At 45.5% G+C, this 23,247-nt stretch overlaps 1 protein-coding gene across 1 annotated transcript in view; it reads left to right on the top strand.

The window, feature by feature from the left end:
- Window positions 1-23,247, top strand: part of LOC137432202 (LIM domain kinase 1) — a 62,097-nt gene that overhangs the window by 26,675 nt on the left and 12,175 nt on the right. Inside the window, exons 6-11 of the mRNA XM_078782935.1 lie at window positions 1,790-1,895; window positions 2,088-2,383; window positions 3,946-4,129; window positions 4,320-4,406; window positions 4,568-4,699; window positions 19,444-19,503. Of these exons, the coding sequence (XP_078639061.1) occupies window positions 1,790-1,895; window positions 2,088-2,383; window positions 3,946-4,129; window positions 4,320-4,406; window positions 4,568-4,699; window positions 19,444-19,503 (865 nt within the window). The remainder of the gene's footprint in view (window positions 1-1,789; window positions 1,896-2,087; window positions 2,384-3,945; window positions 4,130-4,319; window positions 4,407-4,567; window positions 4,700-19,443; window positions 19,504-23,247) is intronic.

Genomic DNA, 23,247 nt, shown 5'->3' with positions numbered 1-23,247 from the left:
ATTAATTATGTGGTGTTCAACACCGTGTTCATTGTTACCACCATTTTGCCGATGCACTTCCTGCGACGGATGTTTGCTAATCTGTGATGCAAGCCTTCGTTAGTTGAGTTTGCACAATCCCACAACTTCCACTTCCACTTCCACTTTTTGCACAATTTTGATGAAAGTTTGTGGTCTTCCTGCAAACACTTGACTCTTCAAATGTAGCCGTTATAAATAACCACATGGATTCAAGCCGAGCTTGTGCGTGTTCCCTGTCATTTCCCATTGATACGCGTACGTAGCCGCTGCAGGATACCATTCTAAAGTCTTGTTGCATCATAGATGTTTCCTCAAAGGTGTTCTTTTAAAATGGATGTCCTTGCCAGGCAATCGTCCGCATGTCATTTTGTGCCTGCACGGCTGATAAATCTGTACATTTACAGAGTTTGTTTTTCTTAACGATAAATTTTCTAATTTTTCCTTTGCCTTTTCCTGGATGTTCCACCCTCTGTTTACTCACTCACCCCCATCTTGATTTTTCAACATGCGCGTTCCTGTGGAAATGCCATTTATGGGTATTGGTTGGTAATGTTACGAACACATATCCCTCATTGTTGATCTCCATGTTACTCGGTCTTTTACAAATAAGTCAAGGTGAAGGTTGAATTACGCTAACACTTTCCTGACTCTTCTCACTTTGATGTTATGCTGTTAGTGCCTTTATTCATCATTGCATCATTATACCTCCGCCACCGAAAGTGGAGAGAGGGTGTTTTCCCCTCTGCCTGGTTGTTTGTTTGTGAGTATGATAATGTCAAAAGGTTGTGGACAGGTTGGGTGTTTGACAAGGATGAATTGATTCAGTTTTGGTGAATAACTGGATCCTACATCATTGGAGAGATTCTTCATTATTGAGAGATAGGGCCAAAAACGATCGATAGCATGATATCTCCAAAAAGTATGGCCGACTGGTGACAAAACTAGATGGATACGTTAGTAAGATGACGAACGAGCCGAGCCGATTCGATTTTGTTTCGGACCCAGATCCAGATTTTTGCTCATTGGTATACAAAACGTAAACTGTTCAGCCTGGCGGAGGTATGTGCTCTACCGAGTGCCATTCTAGTTACCCTGCGCTCGAAAAGCGGGGTTAGGCATTCGGTTGCATACGTACGTGTGGCGTGTCTGCATTTTTGAAATTCATTTTCTCCGGCAACCGTTGGTCCGATTGACACGAAATCGTAACATAGGAGCGCCTCCGCCTGTAGATTGTTTTTGCTCTTATCCAACCAAGATACTCTAGTTTTGCATTTTTAATTAATTTTCTGAAATATGTAGGATTTGTTTTTCACTTGGAAGGTGTGGGTTACGATGTGGAAATAAAGGTTGAAAAGTCTGATTGAATGCAATTGAATTCCAGGTTTAAGGTAACAAAAGGTGAAAAATTTTAAAGGGGTGTAGACTTTCTATAGGCACTATGCATACATGCATACATACATGCATACATACATACATACATACATACATACATACGCATCCTTTTAGGGTACTGTTGGCTCAGAGTACATAAAGGAAAGAATTGTAAATGATTAGATTGTTGTTTCAATCTCTGGGTCTAGAGTATTTATCCTAATCGCAAGGTGATTAGGATTAATACCATGACGCTCACTTTACTCCATTGACATGTTATGTTTGCTGTGTGAAGTGATAATGTTAACTGACATGTTGTGAAACTCTTATGAATTGAAATATACGAGGACAGATTCAGAGACTCATGGTGCTGTCTGTGTAATTATGACCACCTTAGGGTTGATGCTGCACAACTGATTCCAGAGGTAAAGAACACTCTGCATGAAGGTGACCGTGTTTTGGAGATCAATGGAACCCCCGTTCGTGACGTGTCTCATGGACAGGTCGGTTGGAATGTAAACTTTAAAATCAGAAGACTTTTCATATTATTATTTTATATTTTAGAACCTCAACTGTTCGCCACCTGTGAAACGATTTTATCCCCGTTTTTTTTTTTTTTTTTTTTTTTGTCAAGTACTTGTTGGTTGTGATGATGTCATGATGTCACAACAATTGTAATGTTTTTTTAACCCCAGATCCAGGAGCTGTTTGGTCAGACAGATCAATCACTAAGGTTGACTATCGAGCACAACCCTCAGACTGCTGCGCCTTGTGGTTCGAGCCCTGAGGTCCCTTTCCCAGGGGCAGAAGAACCTGGAAACAGGTGTGATAGTTTGGACGGTCATGATGGAGAGCCTGGAGTAGTGGCAACTGATGCTGTGGAACCACGGACTGAGCCCGTTGTAAAGGCCCAGTTACCGTGTGGCAAACCCCCTCTACTGGACAACTCTTTGAATGGCAGTCTGAGCCCGAGACATCGATCCTCTCTACTGTATGCAACTTTGACCTCTTTTCTTACCTCTTGACCCCAAAGATGTGTATGTGGGCATGGCTTAGACGAATGCACCTGTCTGAAATCTGGGATTTATTTTGTCATTGATTCATATCGCATATCTGCCTATGTTTTAGATTCTTTTAAAATATTTTTCTTGTGGAAGAGTCGAAGAACAATCTCAAATGTTATCCAACCTAATACACACGTGGGCTCGCTTAGCACGAGGACGTTGCAAGTGACTCCTGCGTTCACTCGCAAGCTATTGCATCACCAAGTATAGGATGTGCTGCTGGAGGCGAGTGGATGAGGGTGATTGCTTGATTTTTTTTTTTTTTTTTTAGCTCACCTAGAACGTAGTTCTGGGGAGCTTATGGGATGGCGCGGTATCCGTCCATCAGTCCGATAACACTTGCAACTTCTTCTCCGAGACCAATCATAGGATTGTGACCAAACTTGACACATGATATTTGGTATGTTGCAACTCAAGTTTGTTCACGGCATGAAAGAATCGAGGTCTACTGACGGTCAAAGTGGATCCAGGTTTGACCCCCCCCCCCCCACCCCCCACCCCACCCCTCACCTCCCAAAGTAGGAATTTGCTTTATCCTCTGAAACTACCCACACTATTTCAATGAAACTTGACCACAACCTTCATCACCCGTGATGTACCAATTTTTGTTCATGGCAATAAAAAAAATCGATCTCTGAAGAGGTGTACAAGGATTGGGGGGGTGGCTTGCCCTCCAAAATAGGTATTTTTTTGTTTGTTTAAAGTCTTATGATTATGTTAGTATGATTGCACATGATGCCCTGTCTCCTAGCAACAGTTGAAATTGGTTTAAAATATATTTAGTCAGTGCAGTATACTGTTTATTCGACCAGGTGAGTGCCGGGGGTATTGCCCATATTTTTACAGTTACTTCAAAACGTGAAGCGGAGACATAGTTTTCAATTTTGTGATCTTCGGTCACTATCGTGCGTCTCACTTGAGATGCACTGGTCAGCAACATTTTACCTTTTGGAGTTATGGAAGATAGTTAGTTAGTCCAGCCATTCTGGTGTCGGTTATTTGTGTTGCATGTCACATCGTCTGGCTTGGTAATGATGCTGCTTTGTGAGGATGAAGAACATGACTCCATTTGACTCCATTTGTATTTGAGATAACACTTTTGTTCAAATTTCCTTTCCTGCTGGCCATTTGTGCTCTCTTTGCACAGGATGTTGAACGCACTTGTAGCAATTTGTTACAGTTCTGATTTTGGGAGAAGTAATAATATTGTTGGAGTTTTCAAACTTTTTAAAAAAGAAAAAAAAGCAGAAGTTTAGCACCTTAGATTACGTACGTTGAGTAATGTTAAAATATTGCACAGCCAACTGACTGTTACCTCCTCCTGCCCCGCCCCTCCCCTCACCCCCACCCCTAAATAGGATGGTGTTCAGATGTAATGCATCTAAACTTTTTTCCAAGTTCAAATTATATATTTATTAATTTCAGAATCCAAAAATGTTTTTTTGTTGTTACCCCCCATAATTTTCAAAAATGTTTGTTTTTGTTTCAGACGCAGTACCAGCACGTACCGAACTCACAGCCCCAGCCTGTCCCCAATCCATGGCACCAAGTGGGAGTTGAGTCGCTCCGAGTCTCTGCGCTTGGCATCAAGGCCACGTTACCGCATCTTCCGACCGTCGGATCTCATTTCCGGAGAGGTGCTCGGAAAGGGTTTCTTCGGGCTGGCGACGAAGGTCGGAATGTTTTGCTGGTTTTATTTATTCATTTTATTCCAGTTTCCATTGTTGCTTTGTCTCTTTTTCTTGTATTAAAGCCTTTATGATGCTACTTTATGTGAATTTATTTTTTATTTCCTGAGACGTGCTCGTGGGCTTGCGCCTGAAAACATGTGGTGAGTGTTAGCGTATGGTGAACTCTACCTAGGTGATCCACCGCAGCACTGGAGAAGTGATGGTCATGAAAGAACTTCTACGTTGTGATGAAGAAACGCAGAAAGCATTTTTAAAGGAGGTGAGTATCGTGTACGTTCTGTCTTCGACAAAACATTTGTTCATTAAAATTAACTTTGTGGCTTTCTGGCATCTCATTAAAGAACCTAGCTTGGATATATTACCCCGGTAAGCTATCCCCACCAGCTCACGCTTCATAAGTTCTTCCTCCATCACGTGCAGGTAAAAGTGATGCGATGCCTCGAACACCCTAACGTGCTGCGGCTCCTCGGCGTGTTGTACAAGGCGAGGCGGCTCAATCTCATCACAGAGTACATCGAAGGAGGGACACTGAGAGATATGATTCGTCAAATGGTCAGTGCAGAGAGATGAGGAAAGAAAGGGTGTCACTATCCGTAATTGACCAATTAAGAGTCACAAAAATGACAGTTCCAATTGATTATCACTATACAGTATGTCCTAATTGCTTTTGCTGTCTGACGAGAATCTGTCATGCCTCCTCTGGTCCGGAAATAGGATGACACGCACCCAGGCATGCACATACAGACAGACAGACCGACACGCACATAGACAGACAGACCGACACGCACATAGACAGACAGACCGACACGCACATAGACAGACAGACCGACACGCACATAGACAGACAGACCGACACGCACATAGACAGACAGACCGACACGCACATAGACAGACAGACCGACACACACATAGACAGACAGACCGACACACACATAGACAGACAGACCGACACACACATAGACAGACAGACCGACACACACATTGACAGACAGACCGACACACACATTGACAGACAGACCGACACACACATTGACAGACAGACCGACACACACATTGACAGACAGACCGACACACACATAGACAGACACAGACCGACACACACATAGACAGACAGACCGACACACACACAGACAGACCGACCGACACACATACAGACAGACCGACCGACACATACAGACAGACAGACCTACCGACACACAGACAGACCGACCGACCGACACACATACAGACAGACAGACCGACACACATACAGACAGACAGACCGACACACATACAGACAGACCGACCGACACACACATACAGACAGACCGACCGACACACACATACAGACAGACCGACCGACACACAAACAGACAGACAGACAGACAGACAGACAGACAGACAGACAGACAGACAGACCGACACACACACATACAGACAGACCGACCGACACACATACAGACAGACCGACCGACACACATACAGACAGACCGACCGACACACACATACAGACAGACAGACAGACCGACCAACACACATACAGACAGACAGACCGACCGACCGACACACACATAGACAGACCGACCGACACATACAGACAGACCGACCGACGCACACGGACGCACAGACCTACACGGACGCACAGACCTACACGGACGCACAGACCTACACGCGCACGGACGCACAGACCTACACGCGCACGGACGCACAGACCTACACGCGCACGGACGCACAGACCTACACGCGCACGGACGCACAGACCTACACGCGCACGGACGCACAGACCTACACGCGCACGGACGCACAGACCTACACGCGCACGGACGCACAGACCTACACGCACACAGACGCACAGACCTACACGCACACAGACAGTATTTTGCATTACGTGCCTATTGTTGGGCAACCTTGCACACGTATTGTTGTTCTCCTTTGTATATGGAATTGTTAATTTTGGGGCCTTGTATAGAAAGCTTACTTCCTTGGACTGCAATGGCATGCTACCTGATAACTTGAATTGTTGCCCTATGTTCTTGTTTTCCTGAAGATATGTGGAGCTCTTTCTAACCACTGACAGACATATATTGATTTATCGGTACCTTCCGGGTGTCATAGAATGGTGAAATTTGGCATGCCAGCGGATGTCAAAGCCTGTACCCCGCGAAAAATCACAGAACCGTTGGAAAGCATCCATGAATTAAATATTATGTATAAAAAAAAAAAGAAGCCATAAACACGTTAAAAAAAATAAACCTCAGTCAATATGTAGCATTTGAAAATTGTAATTTCTTTAAATGTAACCTGTGAAATAAACATGACAATAATATCCGTAAATGGAAAAAAGAAAAAGCTTTTGTAAATGAAGTTTTACTTTAAAAAAAACCGTAAACACTTCCATGGAAACCAAAAATAAAAACAAAACTCGATCGACATCGAGCATTTTAAAATTGTAATTTATATAACTTTAAATGGTGAAATAAAAATCTTTAAATGGTGAAAATGAAAATTAACGTAAAACCCATAAACGCACCTGTAAAAGAAATAAATAAACCTCAATTGATACCTAGCAGCAGGTCAGTGATGCTTCAGGTCAGGTCAGGTATGGGAGCATGCGCCGAAGCAGCTCGTTTCCGCATCCACTTTCCGACGATACTCCAGGGGCCTCCGTCTATGCACCCCCCTCCCCCAGGTTTATGCATGGCCCATCCCTATCTCCTTGAAATGCCGATCAACCTGCTGCAACCACGAGGCACGCGGTCGGTGCATTGGCCTCCTCCACTCACGAGGCTCCCTTGCTGAGAGTCTGGTGAGTGGGATTAGCGTCCGGAAAACGAGCCACATGTCCATACCGCCGCAGCTGATGCTCACATATCATACAGGAAACAAATGTCATCTGAGTCTCTGCAACCGCTCATTGGACACAAAGTCAGATCAGCGATAGCCAAGGATTCTCCAAAGAGACTTTGTTCCAAAGGAGTTAAATCTCATATTCTGGCCTTTGGTAAGGGTCCAAGTCTCGCATCCATCGAGCAAGAAGCACCAAGGACTTGATGACTGACTTCTGTCCTCCTACATAGATACCGACAGCGCCACACCCCATGATCCAATGAATCCATGACTCCCCAGGCGACCCAGATGTCTATCAACCTCTGGCTTACAACATGCGGAGACATGAATAACACTGCCAAGGTAAGTGAATCTCTTCGTGACCTCAACATCTTCACCACAAACAGGCACAGACAAGACAGCAGCATCTAAGATGTCATTGAAGGCCTGGATCTTGGTTTTGACCCAGGAAATCCGTAGTCCAAGCGGCTCCGCCTCCTCATTCAGTGCCTAGAGGGCCCCCGTAGGAATATCCAGTGTATACGCAAAGATGACTGCATCTGCGAAATCAAGGTCAGAGATCTTGACACTCCCAAACGATGCACCGCAGCCTGACCTCGCCAACATCCTCCCCAGAATCCAGTCCGTACAAGTGCTGAAGAGTGTGGGAGCCAGTACACACCCCTGCCGAACTCCAGTAACAACTGAAAATAAGTCAGAGATGGAGCCACCACACCTCACAGCACTCTCAATGCCAGAGTATAGTTCAGAGATCAGATTGATCAGCGTTTGTGGCACTCCACGAAGACCAAGAATCCTCCAGAGGGCATCCCGGTTCACCAAATCGAACGTTTTGCGGAGATCAACATAGGCTGCAAGCAGCCCCTGGCGAAACTCTCGCTTGCGTTTGGCGAGGACCTGAAGCCCAAGGATACGGTCAATCATTGACCTCTTTGGTGTAAAGCCCGACTGCTCTGGTCGCTAGTGCTCGAGCAGATGGTGGGGAATCCTCTCAAGAATGATCCAAGCAAAGACCTTGCCCGGCACCGAGAGTAGCGTCACCCCTCGGTAGTTGTTGCAGTCCTGGTGATCACCCTTCCCTTTCCAGAGGGGGACAACAAGGCCCCTCTTCCAGTCAGTTGGGATGATGCATGTGCTCCAAACAGAGCACAGAACTGCATGCAATGACTCAAGTACAGCATTTCCACCAGCCTCGAGAAGCTCAGCATGGATGCCACAAATCCCAGGAGCTTTGCCCCCTTTCAGCCGGTTCACCGCTGCCTGTTTCCACAAGTGAAGGCGGTTCACAGTTATTAATTGGGGGGGGGGGGGGGGGTGGGTCAGCATTTGGGATAGCAACACCCCCTGAGCCTGACATCCAACTCAACAGCTGGTGGGTCAGTCTGGTACAGCCGCTCAAAGTAACCGGCCCAGTTGGCCTTCACTTCAGACTCCTCAGTCAAGAGGCCACCACCCTCTGCTCTAACTGCAGTACACCTAGGGCCAGGCTTAGAGGAACGCAATGCACGGATTCCTCTGTAAGCAGGACGAGAATCACATGTCCACAAGTGATGCTTTACCCTTTCACAGATTCCTCACACATAGGCCTCCTCGTCCGCCCTCAGCGAGCATACAGTTTTACGCCTCAGTTCCCAGAACAGTTCAGCTCTGCCATCGAGCCTGGCCCTGCGACTCTGGTCGATGGTATCAAGCATCTCCTGAGTGACAAATTTCTTCTTCGCCTGATGGTGGGTTCCAAGACAGCCACCGGCAACATCAAGGATTGTGGTCTTGAAGGCACTCCACTACTCAGCATCTCCTGAAGCATCCACAGACCCCCCAAAACCCCACTCAACCTGCTGCAAACACTTCAGCTACCCTCTTCTCCTTGAGCTTGCCCACATCCATCTGAGGCTGGGATGGTAGCATTTTCTTGGATTTAAGCTGCAACTTCAGAGTTGCTACAACAAGCCTGTGGCCAGTGTCGAGGAACTGAGCACTCCGGTAGACACTGCAGTTCTGGAGCATCCGCCATCGACCATCAATGAGCACATGGTCAATCTCCTTCGCTACACCACCAGCATTGGTGCTTGTCTATAATTGTATAGCTTCTATTTATTATGCACCTACGTATGAAGAACGGTTTGTTATTAATACAAGCGTGACTCTGCGCGCTCTATGCGCCTCATCACACTTCGTTTCAGAGGGATAGGTATCTTTGACCATGTCTGCTTTCTCAGAGAGTGAGGGATGGCGGGAATGGTGGGTTGGGTTTAGTGGTGGTGATTGGGGATCGTGGCGGGGAGGTGGGGGAATGGTGGAGGGGAGATGGGGTGGATGGTGGGGGAGAGCACCCAAAATTGGGTCTGCAGGGACTTTTGGGGTCTTCAGGGTCTTTTGGGTGTCTTTTGGGTCTTCGGGGTATATTGTACCTTTGGAGTATTTTGGACCTTGGCGTCAGGAAGGGCATCCGGCTACAAAAACATTGCCTCAAAAAGAAAACCATGACAATTACAACTACATATGGGCAGGGTCCAGCCCGAAGTACCCCGTGGGGGACCCCACTCCCTCTCGTCAAAACTCAGGGTGGGGAACCTGATCGAAGCAAGGGTGGAAATCACTCCATTTATGACGACGAAAGTCTGATGCCCGACGTGGAGATCGGTTTCTGAGGTTTGGGACATGGAATGTAGGGACAATGACAGGGAGATCAGGAGAAGTGGAAGTATTAGTCAGAAGAAGAGTGGACATATGTTGTGTGCAGGAGACGAGATGGAAGGGAAGTGGTGTGAGAATGGTGAAGGGTAGGCAGGGACAGAAATACAAGTTTGTGTGGCAAGGGTGCCCAGAAGGCATCAATGGTGTTGGTGTCCTGTTTTCTGAGGAGTTTGTAGACAGTGTGGTGAGTGTGACTAGAGTGAGTGAAAGGTTGATGATGGTGAAAATGAGGATTCGAAAGCTCTTTGTGAACGTCATCTCGGGATATGCTCCACAGGTTGGTCGGAGCGATGAAGAGAAGGACAAGTTCTGGTGTGCAATAGAGAAGCTGATGGAAAGCCTGAAAGGTGAGGAAGTTGTTGTGGTAGGAGGAGACCTAAATGGACATGTGGGAAGGAGTATGGACGGTTTTGAGGGAGTTCATGGGGGTTACGGATATGGTGTGAGAAATGGAGAAGGTGAAAGGATTTTGGAGTTTCCTGATGGAGCTGTTTTGTTGATTTGTAATACTCAGTTCCAGAAAGAGGATAATAAGCTTGTTACATACACGTCAGGTGGGTCGACGACAACCGTTGACTACCTGCTGGTGCGTAGGCGAGATAGGGGGCACCTCCGGGACACGAAGGTGATCCCGGGGGAGGAGGCTGTTTCACAGCACCACTTGGTTGACTGCGACATAAGGGTGAAAGGTGCGAGGAGAGCTCGGCGGGTGAAGTACCAACCGAGAATGAAGGTGTGGAGGTTGAAAGAGGTGACAGTGAGGGAAGCATTAAAACAGAGGCTGAGTATGGTAGAGGATGATGTGGTTGAGCTTGAAAGTGGTTGGATGTCAATGAAAGATAGTCTGTTGGGAGCCGTTGGTGAGGTATGTGGATGGACAAAAGGACCACCGAGGCACTCGGAAACATGGTGCTGAGATGATGAAGTTGGAAAGAAGATTGACGAGAAGAGGAAGAAGTTCAAGGAGTGGCAGAAGGCAAAGGGTATGGGGGCAGAAAAGGCAGAGCATGAAAGTTATAAGGCAGCCAAGAAGGCTGCAAAGAAAGAGGTAGCAAAGGCGCAGGAGGCATGGAGGAAAATGTTCGGATAACGCTTGGATTTGGAAGAGGGTCAGAGAGCGGTATTCAGCATTGCAAAGCAGATAGCGAAAGAGAGGTGTGATGTGATGGGGGTGAGTTGCTTGAAGGATGAAGTGGGACAAATTGTTGTGGACCCAGATGGAATTAAAGGAAGATGGAAGAGATATATGGAAATACTGTTGAAGGCAACATAGAGAGGAACCCAGTTTTAGGACAGGCAAAGAAGATAACCGAGAAGGAAGTTGAGGAAGTGATAAAAGCAATGAAGAGTATAAAAGCGGGAGGGCCGACGGGCGTTGTGGGAGATATGTTGAAGGCAGCGGGAAATTGGGGTGTCAAGAGAATGACAGAGATCTGCAATCTGGTGGTGAAAGAAGGCCACATTCCAGTGGATTGGGAACTGAGTACCCTTGTCCCTCTATGAAGGGCAAAGGTGACCCTCTGGAGTGTGGCTCGTATCGAGCGATAAAGTTATTGGAGCATGGGATGAAGGTATTGGAAAGGGTGTTGGAGAGGAGGATAAGGAAGAAAGTGAAGATTGACGAAATGCAGTTTGGATTTATGCCAGGAAGAGGAACGACAGATGCGCTTTTTATTGTGAGGCAGTTCCCGGAGAAGTACGTGGAGAAGAGGAAGAAGTTGTTTCTTTGGTTTGTTGATCTGGAGAAAGCATTCGATAGGGTTCCACGTAAAGTAGTGACATGGGCATTGAGGAAGTGAGGAGTGGAGGAATGGTTGATCAGAGTCGTGATGGCAATGTACAAAAGAGCGTGCACAGCTGTAAGGACGGGTTGAGGTGAAGGTGGGAGTGCATTAGTCGGTACTAAGTCCACTGCTATTTGTAGCTACTATTTGTAACAAAGGGAGAAACAGTTTGAGATGGTTTGGTCATGTGTTGAGGAAGGATGAAAGCTGGAAGGTGTGAAAACATTTTGTTACCTAGGAGGCATGCTGAATGGAGAAGGTGGATCAGACTCGGCAGCAGTTGCTTGAGTGAGATGTGCATGGAAGAAGTTTCGGGAACTGAGTGGCGTGCTGATGAGGAGGAGAGTGTCGTTGAAGCTGAAGGGAAAGGTGTATGCTGCATGTGTGGAGAAGTGTTATGATTTATGGGAGCGAGACATGGGTAATAAACGTAGAGCAGCAACGAAGGCTGGAAAGGGTGGAAATGCGAATGGTTTTGTGGATGTGTGGAGTATCGAGAGAGAGGAAGACAAATGATGAATTGCGAAAGATGAAGGGAATAGAGCCTGTGATTGATCCTGCGGCATAGCAGAACAAATGTTCAAATTGTTCTAAAAGCACCAAAATTGGCACACATGTAGATTAATATATTCTAAACATTTTTGGATATGGAGGCATTCAAGATTAGCCCTGTGGAAGATATGGCGGCCATTGTTCAAAATGGCCGCCATTTACCATTAGCGTCATTACATAGACTTCATTATGTGTCGTTAGTATGGTGCTAGATGGGCCAAAATTCCTTGTTGTTTTCCTTTGGGTATTTTGGGTCCTCTCTTGGTCGCAAACAGTGGTAGCTTGTTCCGGTGGATTGCCACCTCAATGGACTTGGTTCTGTCCACGATGCATTCCTTTGAGAATGCTTCAAACTGGTCTTGGCCAATCTGCTTGGCATTACGGACTGTTTCTATGACTGCAGGGTCTGCGATCTCCTTTGTGTCGAGCACCAGCAAGTCCTGACTGTCCTCCTCGAAAGGGTTGCCCAGCTCTTCAATGACGGCCACGAGTGAGCGCACATCTCTGGCAAAAGTGTTCTGCACACTTGGTGTCTCCTCGTGGTGACGTGTCTCCTCTTGGTCGTGTGGATGCAGATTGAAGTCGTCAAATTCCACAATCACTCTAGCAACCTCTGGTCCGGCAACCATCCAGCGCCTCAGTGCAGTTGGATTGTCTGTGAGGCCGATGGCTCCTCCATCACCCTTGACATACGCGTTGTTCTGCTCATGTCCTTGGTCAATAGGGATTGCTGAAAAGATCCTCTTGGTCTTCTGGACTGTGAAGTGTCCGTTGCTAAACTCTGTGAAGACGTCTGGATGTTTGTTTGCCAGTTCTGCCATGTCCCGCAGATGCACTGGTATCCAGCGGGCATAGTTCGTGTGGTCTAGTGCGAAGAACCACGGAACCAGTTCTGTCAGAGCATCCACGTACATGCTAAAATTGGCTTCTCTCAGAGATCGCACATAGATCAGAGTGGACAGCTCCAGTGCCAAGACTGTTGACCAGTACTGAAACTGCGGGTAACTCTGTTCTCTCTGACTGCACCAGTCTTCGAAGCTTCCAGGGTGCTCATCATCTTCTGTATTGGTGGTGCTGTACTGGTCATAGGCACGCCGTTGGAGAATGTACAACGCAGCCGCTGTGACTTGGTGTGCTCTTCTGGTGCGTGTGACGTGAGCTGCTCGAAGAAATGAGTCTGCTGTTCCTGCAGTTGTGATCTCTGCTTGTACCAGTGCTTGTGTCCACCCACTTCCCTGCAACCAGTCACCCAGGGTCTTCAGTGCCGTCATCTCAATATGCAACCCCCCGAACATCACCACCAGTTGGTCTTCTCCATATGTGTCTGGCCACTTCCACTGGATCTGTTTTGCTAGAGTGAATAGTGGCTGGTCACAAGTCAGAACTGGAGTTTGGCCTGGGTTGAGATGTTGAACTGCACTCCTGACTACATCAATAGAGTGTCTGATCATTGCCACAGTGTGAGCACTCTCCTGGGACAAGGGAAGCAGGGACGTTGGTGTGATGACTGGTTGCTTTGGATCTTGGTGCCTTGCATGGTATGCAGCCCATGATGTGTTTTCACAGGCCTCAACATCATCTTTGAGAACACTTCTCGTGTTCTCCAGCCACATATACTCATCTTCTATGTGCTGCTCAAAGTTGTGGCGTCTAAGAGAGGTCACAGAAGTAGCTGGGATCGTTTGCCTTTTGACAGAGGAAGCAACAGGACGTACATCCGTGTAATATTCTGGTAGAGGCTCAACCGTCTTTGATCCAGTATCACGCCCAGTGAGAGCAATGCTACGATCCACTCCCTCATCTGCACACGTTGGGTGTTGCAAAAGCGAGATTCCTGTTCCATGGAATGAATTCTTGGCTGTGGTGGCACTTGGGTTGTGGTCAATGTTGTCCACAGCCGCAGTTGTGAACACATTGCCACGCAGGGTAGGCGGGCAGACCACTTGCTCTATGCGGTACAGCTGACACACGCTGTTTCCCATCTGGGCAGAAAGACGCAGGACTCTGTCATATGAGATGCTTAGGCCCAGAGAGAAGAGCTTGTCCACAAGTCCTCTCTTGCGTGTTTCAGCATGCAGCATCAGCCCAACATAGGTTGGAAGAGGAGTTTCTTGAGACGTACTGTGTCTGACAGCTGGAGGCTCCTGTGTCTTGGTTGCTCCCTGCTTCCGACTTTGCTTGACACTGTTGAACTTGAGAAGCTGCGCAATGGAAAGAGCTGCTTGTGTCGAAGAGGAATGGCTTTGGTTCTTGATGCTGGGGCCATCCAGCACCATATTTACCATTGCAACTAGTACGTTTGGCACAGAGTCCTCCTGACAACCGCCCGGGAATGATCCACGGAATCGGTCAGTGTCTTCAAACATATATCGACGAACTATCTGTGCAGCACGCGCAAGGTGAACTGCCTCAGTGTCACAGTCTTGCTCGCAGGCTTTGCCTAGCGCTTCACCAATGTCGTCATCAAACGCGAGTAGAACATCTCGGCCTTTGCTCTGGGATCTCAGGCCTGGTAACTGGGCTAACAGGCGCTCTTTCAGCCTTGTGCTATTAACTTTCTTGCACAAAGCAACCCCGAGCTGTTCCATTCTTGTCGTGTATAGCTTTGCAAGATCTGCGAGTCTGAAGACTGGGGCGGTGCCCTCTTCTAGGTGGGTTTCCTCGATATACAGGACCAGTTCAGCCAGTACGATTCTTGACATCACACCTTCATGGTCAGTTTTCTGCTCGGCTTCTACAGTGGTCTTTGCACGATAGTAAAGAGCCAACAAACACTTGGAATGGTACTTGGCCTCCAGAGCCACCATATCACCCATGCTGAGCCTGGCCATGAGTTCATTGTCCCCAGCTTGCGCTGCACACTTCCGTACGCGTGTGTCCACCTGGAAGGTTGCTACTTCATGTAGGGTCTCTGTGCCAGACTTTCCACAGAAAAAGCAGGAGGTGCCGCTGGTAGTGGCTTCTGAAGAGTGTGTTCTGGCGTGCTTGGCTGGGACATTGTCAGTACTACCAAATGCTGAGCTGCTTGCGATGAGTCTCTTCTCTGCTCTTCGTAGCATTGTGTTATTGTATTGGAGCATACATGTTTTATGCCACTTGGCCTGGTGGGCAACCATTGTCGCCTCAACACCTTGTCCTTCATCTAGTCTCTGTAACTGAACAGTTCTTGGCAGTTTCCCTAGTTCATCAAACTTGACCAAGTTTGCAGCCATTGTCGTGTATCCACTCCCAGGGTCTCGGCGTTTAGACAGTACTGGGCAGACAAGTGACTCTGTTGTCTCCTCTTGACATACAAGACACAGCTTCCAGTTTGTCTCAGGAGGTGTTGTGGGAGTACGTTGCTCAAAAGTATCGACCAGTTGGAACTTCTTTGCCATGGCTGCAGTCTGGAACAACGCGTCTCTGATGTCAGGTGGTGCTGCTGCTGCTGCTGTAATCCACCACCAGTTGAATGGTTATCAAAGCCTCACCTGCAAAGACACAAAACACCACCATGTTACCACAAGCTACTACTACAAGTACCATGACTATCAACACTATACTATTACTGCAGCCGCCGTCACTGCCACCACCGCTGCCGCTGCAAAGTAAAATTCATTTTTCTTGTAAAATGGTAGCCATTTTATTTGGTAAGCACACAAGTATGTGTAATTGTACAATACTTATCACCTCTAGCACACTTATCACCTCTAGCATCCACAAAAAGACAAATTATGGTACATATTCAATGACGCTAATGGTAAATAGCGGCCATTTTGAAAAATGGCCGCCAAATGTGCTACGGGGAGAATCTTGAATGCCTCCATATCCAAAATTGTTCAGAATGTATTAATCTACATGTGTGCCAATTTTGGTGCTTTTAGAACAATTTGAACAATTGGTTTCGTATTTTTTACTATGCAGCTGGCCTATGATGGATGCTGTGAAGAGAAACAGGTTGAGATGGTTTGGTCATGTGTTGAGGAAGGATGAAAGTGACTGGTTGATAAGAGTGATGGAAATGAATGTAGAAGGAAGTAGAGGACGGGGAAGACAGAGAATTTTGTATTTTGGACCGTCGGGGCATTTTGGACCTTCGGGGTATTTTGGACCTTCCGAGTATTTTGGACCTTCGGGGTATTTTGGACCTTCAGGGTATTTTGGACCTTCGGGGTATTTTGGACCTTCGGGGTATTTTGGACCTTCGGGGTAATTTGGACCTTCGGGGTATTTTGGACCTTCGGGTTATTTTGGACCTTCGGGGTATCTTGGACCTTCGGGGTATCTTGGACCTTCGGGGTATCTTGGACCTTCGGGGTATCTTGGACCTTCGGGGTATCTTGGACCTTCGGGGTATCTTGGACCTTCGGGGTATTTTGGACCTTCGGGGTATTTTGGACCTTCGGGGTATTTTGGACCTTCGGGGTATTTTGGACCTTCGGGGTATTTTGGACCTTCGGGGTATTTTGGACCTTCGGGGTATTTTGGACCTTCGGGGTATTTTGGACCTTCGGGGTATTTTGGACCTTCGGGGTATTTTGGACCTTCGGGGTATTTTGGACCTTCGGGGTATTTTGGACCTTCGGGGTATTTTGGACCTTCGGGGTATTTTGGACCTTCGGGGTATTTTGGACCTTCGGGGTATTTTGGACCTTCGGGGTATTTTGGACCTTCGGGGTATTTTGGACCTTCGGGGTATTTTGGACCTTCGGGGTATTTTGGACCTTCGGGGTATTTTGGACCTTCGGGGTATTTTGGACCTTCGGGGTATTTTGGACCTTCGGGGTATTTTGGACCTTCGGGGTATTTTGGACCTTCGGGGTATTTTGGACCTTCGGGGTATTTTGGACCTTCGGGGTATTTTGGACCTTCGGGGTATTTTGGACCTTCGGGGTATTTTGGACCTTCGGGTTATTTTGGACCTTCGGGGTGTCTTGGACCTTCGGGGTATCTTGGACCTTCGGGGTGTCTTGGACCTTCGGGGTGTCTTGGACCTTCGGGGTGTCTTGGACCTTCGGGGTGTCTTGGACCTTCGGGGTGTTTTGGGCCTTTATGGTGTTTTGGGCCTTTATGGTGTTTTGGGCCTTTATGGTGTTTTGGGCCTTTATGGTGTTTTGGGCCTTTATGGTGTTTTGGGCCTTTATGGTGTTTTGGGCCTTTATGGTGTTTTGGGCCTTTATGGTGTTTTGGGCCTTTATGGTGTTTTGGGCCTTTATGGTGTTTTGGGCCTTTATGGTGTTTTGGGCCTTTATGGTGTTTTGGGCCTTTATGGTGTTTTGGGCCTTTATGGTGTTTTGGGCCTTTATGGTGTTTTGGGCCTTTATGGTGTTTTGGGCCTTTATGGTGTTTTGGGCCTTTATGGTGTTTTGGGCCTTTATGGTGTTTTGGGCCTTTATGGTGTTTTGGGCCTTTATGGTGTTTTGGGCCTTCATGGTGTTTTGGGTCTTCACTGTGTTTTGGGTCTTCGGGGTCTTTTAGATCCTCTGGGCCTTTAAGGGTCTTTGTGGTGATTTGGTTCTTCTGGGTATTTAAGGGTCTTTTGGGTCTTCAGTATCCTCTGTGCCTTTAAGTGTCTTTGGGGTATTCAAGGTCTTTAAGGGTATTTTGGGTTTTTCGGGGTCATTTGGGTCCTCCGGGCATTAAAGGATGTTTTGGGTCTTTGAGGTGTTTTTGGTCTTTTGGGTCTTCATGGTGTATTCAGGGAATTTTTCCTCCCTTGTGCCTCAGGGGCGTTTTGGGTCTGCATGGTGTTTTCGGTCTGCATGGTGTTTTGGGTCTGCATGGCGTTTTGGGTCTGCATGGTGTTTTGGGTCTGCATGGTGTTTTGGGTCTGCATGGTGTTTTGGGTCTGCATGGTGTTTTGGGTCTGCATGGTGTTTTGGGTCTGCATGGTGTTTTGGGTCTGCATGGTGTTTTGGGTCTGCATGGTGTTTTGGGTCTGCATGGTGTTTTGGGTCTGCATGGTGTTTTGGGTGTTTGGGGTGTTTTGGGTCTTTGGGGTGTTTTGGGTCTTTGGGGTGTTTTGGGTCTTTGGGGTGTTTTGGGCCTTTGGGGTGTTTTGGGTATTCGGGATCTCAGGGGGGAGGAAATGGGGGGTGGGGAGAGTCTTGCAACCCTATCCGAAAAATGTCAGTCAAACAAAACGAAATACCATCAATTGACTTCACAGATGGCAGAACGATACAATAAGCAAGTCATGTACTATGTCGTATATGTATGACAACAAACTTGATTAATAATGCCCGACTCCAACAACAACAACATGCATTTTAAGGCCATTTTCCCTGCTAGAGCGGGGGTTAGCCTTGTGGTCCCCATGACAATCTTCTCCATTTTGCCCGATTTTCTGCATCTCTCCTTGTTAACCCCCTTGCCCACATTTCTTCTTCCACCATCTTTAGCCAAGTCTTTCTCGGTCTTCCCCGTCCTCTACTTCCTTCTACATTCATTTCCATCACTTTTACTTCACTTCACTTCACTTCACTTCACTTTTCATCACTTATACATCAAAGGCCGGACTCCATTAATTAATAATGCAGGCCTGATACGAAAGGCCGACACAACACACACATGGACCCTCTAACTATCCCTGGGGGTAAGGAAAGGGAAGGGAAGGGAAGCAAAAAAAACCCAAAAACATTTGCAAGGAATTCAAATAAAACTGGAGATAAGGATGAGGATGGGGTTCGGGCCTGTTTAAAGGTTTTGTTCACACGGAGCGGAGCTTGGTGGGAACAAGCCTGAACAGATCAGTCATGATGCTCTCAATTCCTTTGTCCTTTGATCCCTTTCTTTCCTCAACCTCCTTCATGCAACACAGCAAATCCTTCAGGAAGTTTTCATCCAGGAGGCTGAGTTGTTCATATAAAACACGCCGCTGAGGCTGGTCACGGTATGAAGCACAGATCGTCTACACAGGGACCGTTAAGAAGCGCCTTTTCCCACAGAACACACACTTTTCCTTTTCTCCACCTCTTTCGTGCAACGCAGCAAATCCTTCAGGAAGTTCATCGAGGTCGATTCCTTCATATAAAACCCGCTGAGGCCAGTCACACCACGAGCATGGATCGTTCTTTTACCACAAAGCCAAAAGACGCATTTCTTCTTCTTCCTCTTTTCCTCCCTTTCTTGCTTGAAAGAAAACGGGTTGAATCCTCTGCACAGTTGTTGTTGTGCACCACCACAAAGTCAAAATCCCACGGTCTTTTGTGTCAAGGGAGTGGATGTGGGGTGAACAATACGAAAAATCCTATTTCTAATCCCACAACTGACCCAGCATTTCTTATGTAATACACCTTAAACGCCACAAATCGTCATGTATGTTTGGTAAACAATAGACACCTCCAAGTACTCAACAGCCATAAAAAATATATATATAAAGTGACCACTTAATTGAAGATCAGATGATTTTAGAAATGCCGTTCGAAACACTTCAGTAACTTTCCTTTGTTTTAATAGGATGATCCCTTGCCTTGGGAGCTGAGGGCTGGCTTTGCTCGGGACATTGCCGCAGGAATGGTGAGCATCGTTAACGATAATTGTTGTGGAATGGTGAGCGTGTTTAACGATAATTGTTGTGGAATGGTGAGCGTGTTTAACGATAATTGTTGTGGAATGGTGAGCGTGTTTAATGATAATTGTTGTGGAATGGTGAGCGTGTTTAATGATATAATTGTTGTGGAATGGTGAGCGTGTTTAACGATAATTGTTGTGGAGTGGTGAGCATGTTTAACGATAATTGTTGTGGAATGGTGAGCATGTTTAAAGATAATTGTTGTGGAATGGTGAGCATGTTTAATGATAATTCTTGTGGAATGGTGAGCATGTTTAACGATAATTGTTGTGGAATGGTGAGCGTGTTTAATGATAATTGTTGTGGAATGGTGAGCATGTTTGACGATAATTGTTGTGGAATGGTGAGCGTGTTTAATGATAATTGTTGTGGAATGGTGAGCGTGTTTAATGATAATTGTTGTGGAATGGTGAGCGTGTTTAATGATAATTGTTGTGGAATGGTGAGCGTGTTTAATGATAATTGTTGTGGAATGGTGAGCGTGTTTAACGATAATTGTTGTGGAGTGGTGAGCATGTTTAACGATAATTGTTGTGGAATGGTGAGCATGTTTAAAGATAATTGTTGTGGAATGGTGAGCATGTTTAATGATAATTGTTGTGGAATGGTGAGCATGTTTAACGATAATTGTTGTGGAATGGTGAGCGTGTTTAATGATAATTGTTGTGGAATGGTGAGCGTGTTTAACGATAATTGTTGTGGAATGGTGAGCGTGTTTAATGATAATTGTTGTGGAATGGTGAGCGTGTTTAACGATAATTGTTGTGGAATGGTGAGCATGTTTAACGATAATTGTTGTGGAATGGTGAGCATGTTTAACGATAATTGTTGTGGAATGGTGAGCATGTTTAATGATAATTGTTGTGGAATGGTGAGCATGTTTAACGATAATTGTTGTGGAATGGTGAGCATGTTTAACGATAATTGTTGTGGAATGGTGAGCCTGTTTAACGATAATTGTTGTGGAATGGTGAGCCTGTTTAACGATAATTGTTGTGGAATGGTGAGCATGTTTAACGATAATTGTTGTGGAATGGTGAGTATGTTTGACGATAATTGTTGTGGAATGGTGAGCATGTTTAACGATAATTGTTGTGGAATGGTGAGCATGTTTAACGCTAATTGTTGTGGAATGGTGAGCATGTTTAACGATAATTGTTGTGGAATGGTGAGTATGTTTGACGATAATTGTTGTGGAATGGTGAGCATGTTTAACGATAATTGTTGTGGAATTGTGAGTATGTTTGACGATAATTGTTGTGGAATGGTGAGCATGTTTAACGCTAATTGTTGTGGAATGGTGAGCATGTTTAACGATAATTGTTGTGGAATGGTGAGTATGTTTGACGCTAATTGTTGTGGAATGGTGAGCATGTTTAACGATAATTGTTGTGGAATGGTGAGTATGTTTGACGATAATTGTTGTGGAATGGTGAGCATGTTTAACGATAATTGTTGTGGAATGGTGAGCATGTTTAACGCTAATTGTTGTGGAATGGTGAGCATGTTTAACGATAATTGTTGTGGAATGGTGAGTATGTTTGACGATAATTGTTGTGGAATGGTGAGCATGTTTAACGATAATTGTTGTGGAATGGTGAGTATGTTTGACGATAATTGTTGTGGAATGGTGAGCATGTTTAACGCTAATTGTTGTGGAATGGTGAGCATGTTTAACGATAATTGTTGTGGAATGGTGAGTATGTTTGACGCTAATTGTTGTGGAATGGTGAGCATGTTTAACGATAATTGTTGTGGAATGGTGAGTATGTTTGACGATAATTGTTGTGGAATGGTGAGCATGTTTAACGATAATTGTTGTGGAATGGTGAGCCTGTTTAACGATAAATTGTTGTGGAATGGTGAGCCTGTTTAACGATAATTGTTGTGGAATGGTGAGCATGTTTAACGATAATTGTTGTGGAATGGTGAGTATGTTTGACGATAATTGTTGTGGAATGGTGAGCATGTTTAACGATAATTGTTGTGGAATGGTGAGTATGTTTGACGATAATTGTTGTGGAATGGTGAGCATGGTTAACGATAATTGTTGTGGATTGGTGAGCGTGTTTAACGATAATTGTTGTGGAGTGGTGAGCATGTTTAACGATAATTGTTGTGGAGTGGTGAGCATGTTTAACGATAATTGTTGTGGAATGGTGAGCATGTTTAACGATAATTCTTGTGGAATGGTGAGCATGTTTAACGATAATTGTTGTGGAATGGTGAGCATGTTTAACGATAATTGTTGTGGAATGGTGAGCATGTTTAACGCTAATTGTTGTGGAATGGTGAGCATGTTTAACGATAATTGTTGTGGAATGGTGAGTATGTTTGACGATAATTGTTGTGGAATGGTGAGCATGTTTAACGATAATTGTTGTGGAATGGTGAGTATGTTTGACGATAATTGTTGTGGAATGGTGAGCATGTTTAACGATAATTGTTGTGGAATGGTGAGTATGTTTGACGATAATTGTTGTGGAATGGTGAGCATGTTTAACGATAATTGTTGTGGAATGGTGAGTATGTTTGACGATAATTGTTGTGGAATGGTGAGCATGGTTAACGATAATTGTTGTGGATTGGTGAGCGTGTTTAACGATAATTGTTGTGGAGTGGTGAGCATGTTTAACGATAATTGTTGTGGAATGGTGAGCATGTTTAACGATAATTCTTGTGGAATGGTGAGCATGTTTAACGATAATTGTTGTGGAATGGTGAGCATGTTTAACGATAATTGTTGTGGAATGGTGAGCATGTTTAACGCTAATTGTTGTGGAATGGTGAGCATGTTTAACGATAATTGTTGTGGAATGGTGAGTATGTTTGACGATAATTGTTGTGGAATGGTGAGCATGTTTAACGATAATTGTTGTGGAATGGTGAGTATGTTTGACGATAATTGTTGTGGAATGGTGAGCATGTTTAACGCTAATTGTTGTGGAATGGTGAGCATGTTTAACGATAATTGTTGTGGAATGGTGAGTATGTTTGACGCTAATTGTTGTGGAATGGTGAGCATGTTTAACGATAATTGTTGTGGAATGGTGAGTATGTTTGACGATAATTGTTGTGGAATGGTGAGCATGTTTAACGATAATTGTTGTGGAATGGTGAGCCTGTTTAACGATAATTGTTGTGGAATGGTGAGCATGTTTAACGATAATTGTTGTGGAATGGTGAGTATGTTTGACGATAATTGTTGTGGAATGGTGAGCATGTTTAACGATAATTGTTGTGGAATGGTGAGTATGTTTGACGATAATTGTTGTGGAATGGTGAGCATGGTTAACGATAATTGTTGTGGATTGGTGAGCGTGTTTAACGATAATTGTTGTGGAGTGGTGAGCATGTTTAACGATAATTGTTGTGGAGTGGTGAGCATGTTTAACGATAATTGTTGTGGAATGGTGAGCATGTTTAACGATAATTATTGTGGAATGGTGAGCATGTTTAACGATAATTGTTGTGGAATGGTGAGCATGTTTAACGATAATTGTTGTGGAATGGTGAGCATGTTTAACGCTAATTGTTGTGGAATGGTGAGCATGTTTAACGATAATTGTTGTGGAATGGTGAGTATGTTTGACGATAATTGTTGTGGAATGGTGAGCATGTTTAACGATAATTGTTGTGGAATGGTGAGTATGTTTGACGATAATTGTTGTGGAATGGTGAGCATGTTT

The sequence above is a fragment of the Myxine glutinosa genome, chromosome 8 (genome assembly GCF_964187855.1).
Source record: "Myxine glutinosa chromosome 8, kmMyxGlut1.1, whole genome shotgun sequence".
Taxonomy (NCBI): Eukaryota; Metazoa; Chordata; class Myxini; order Myxiniformes; family Myxinidae; genus Myxine; species Myxine glutinosa.
This window is presented reverse-complemented; position numbering and strand designations above follow the sequence as displayed.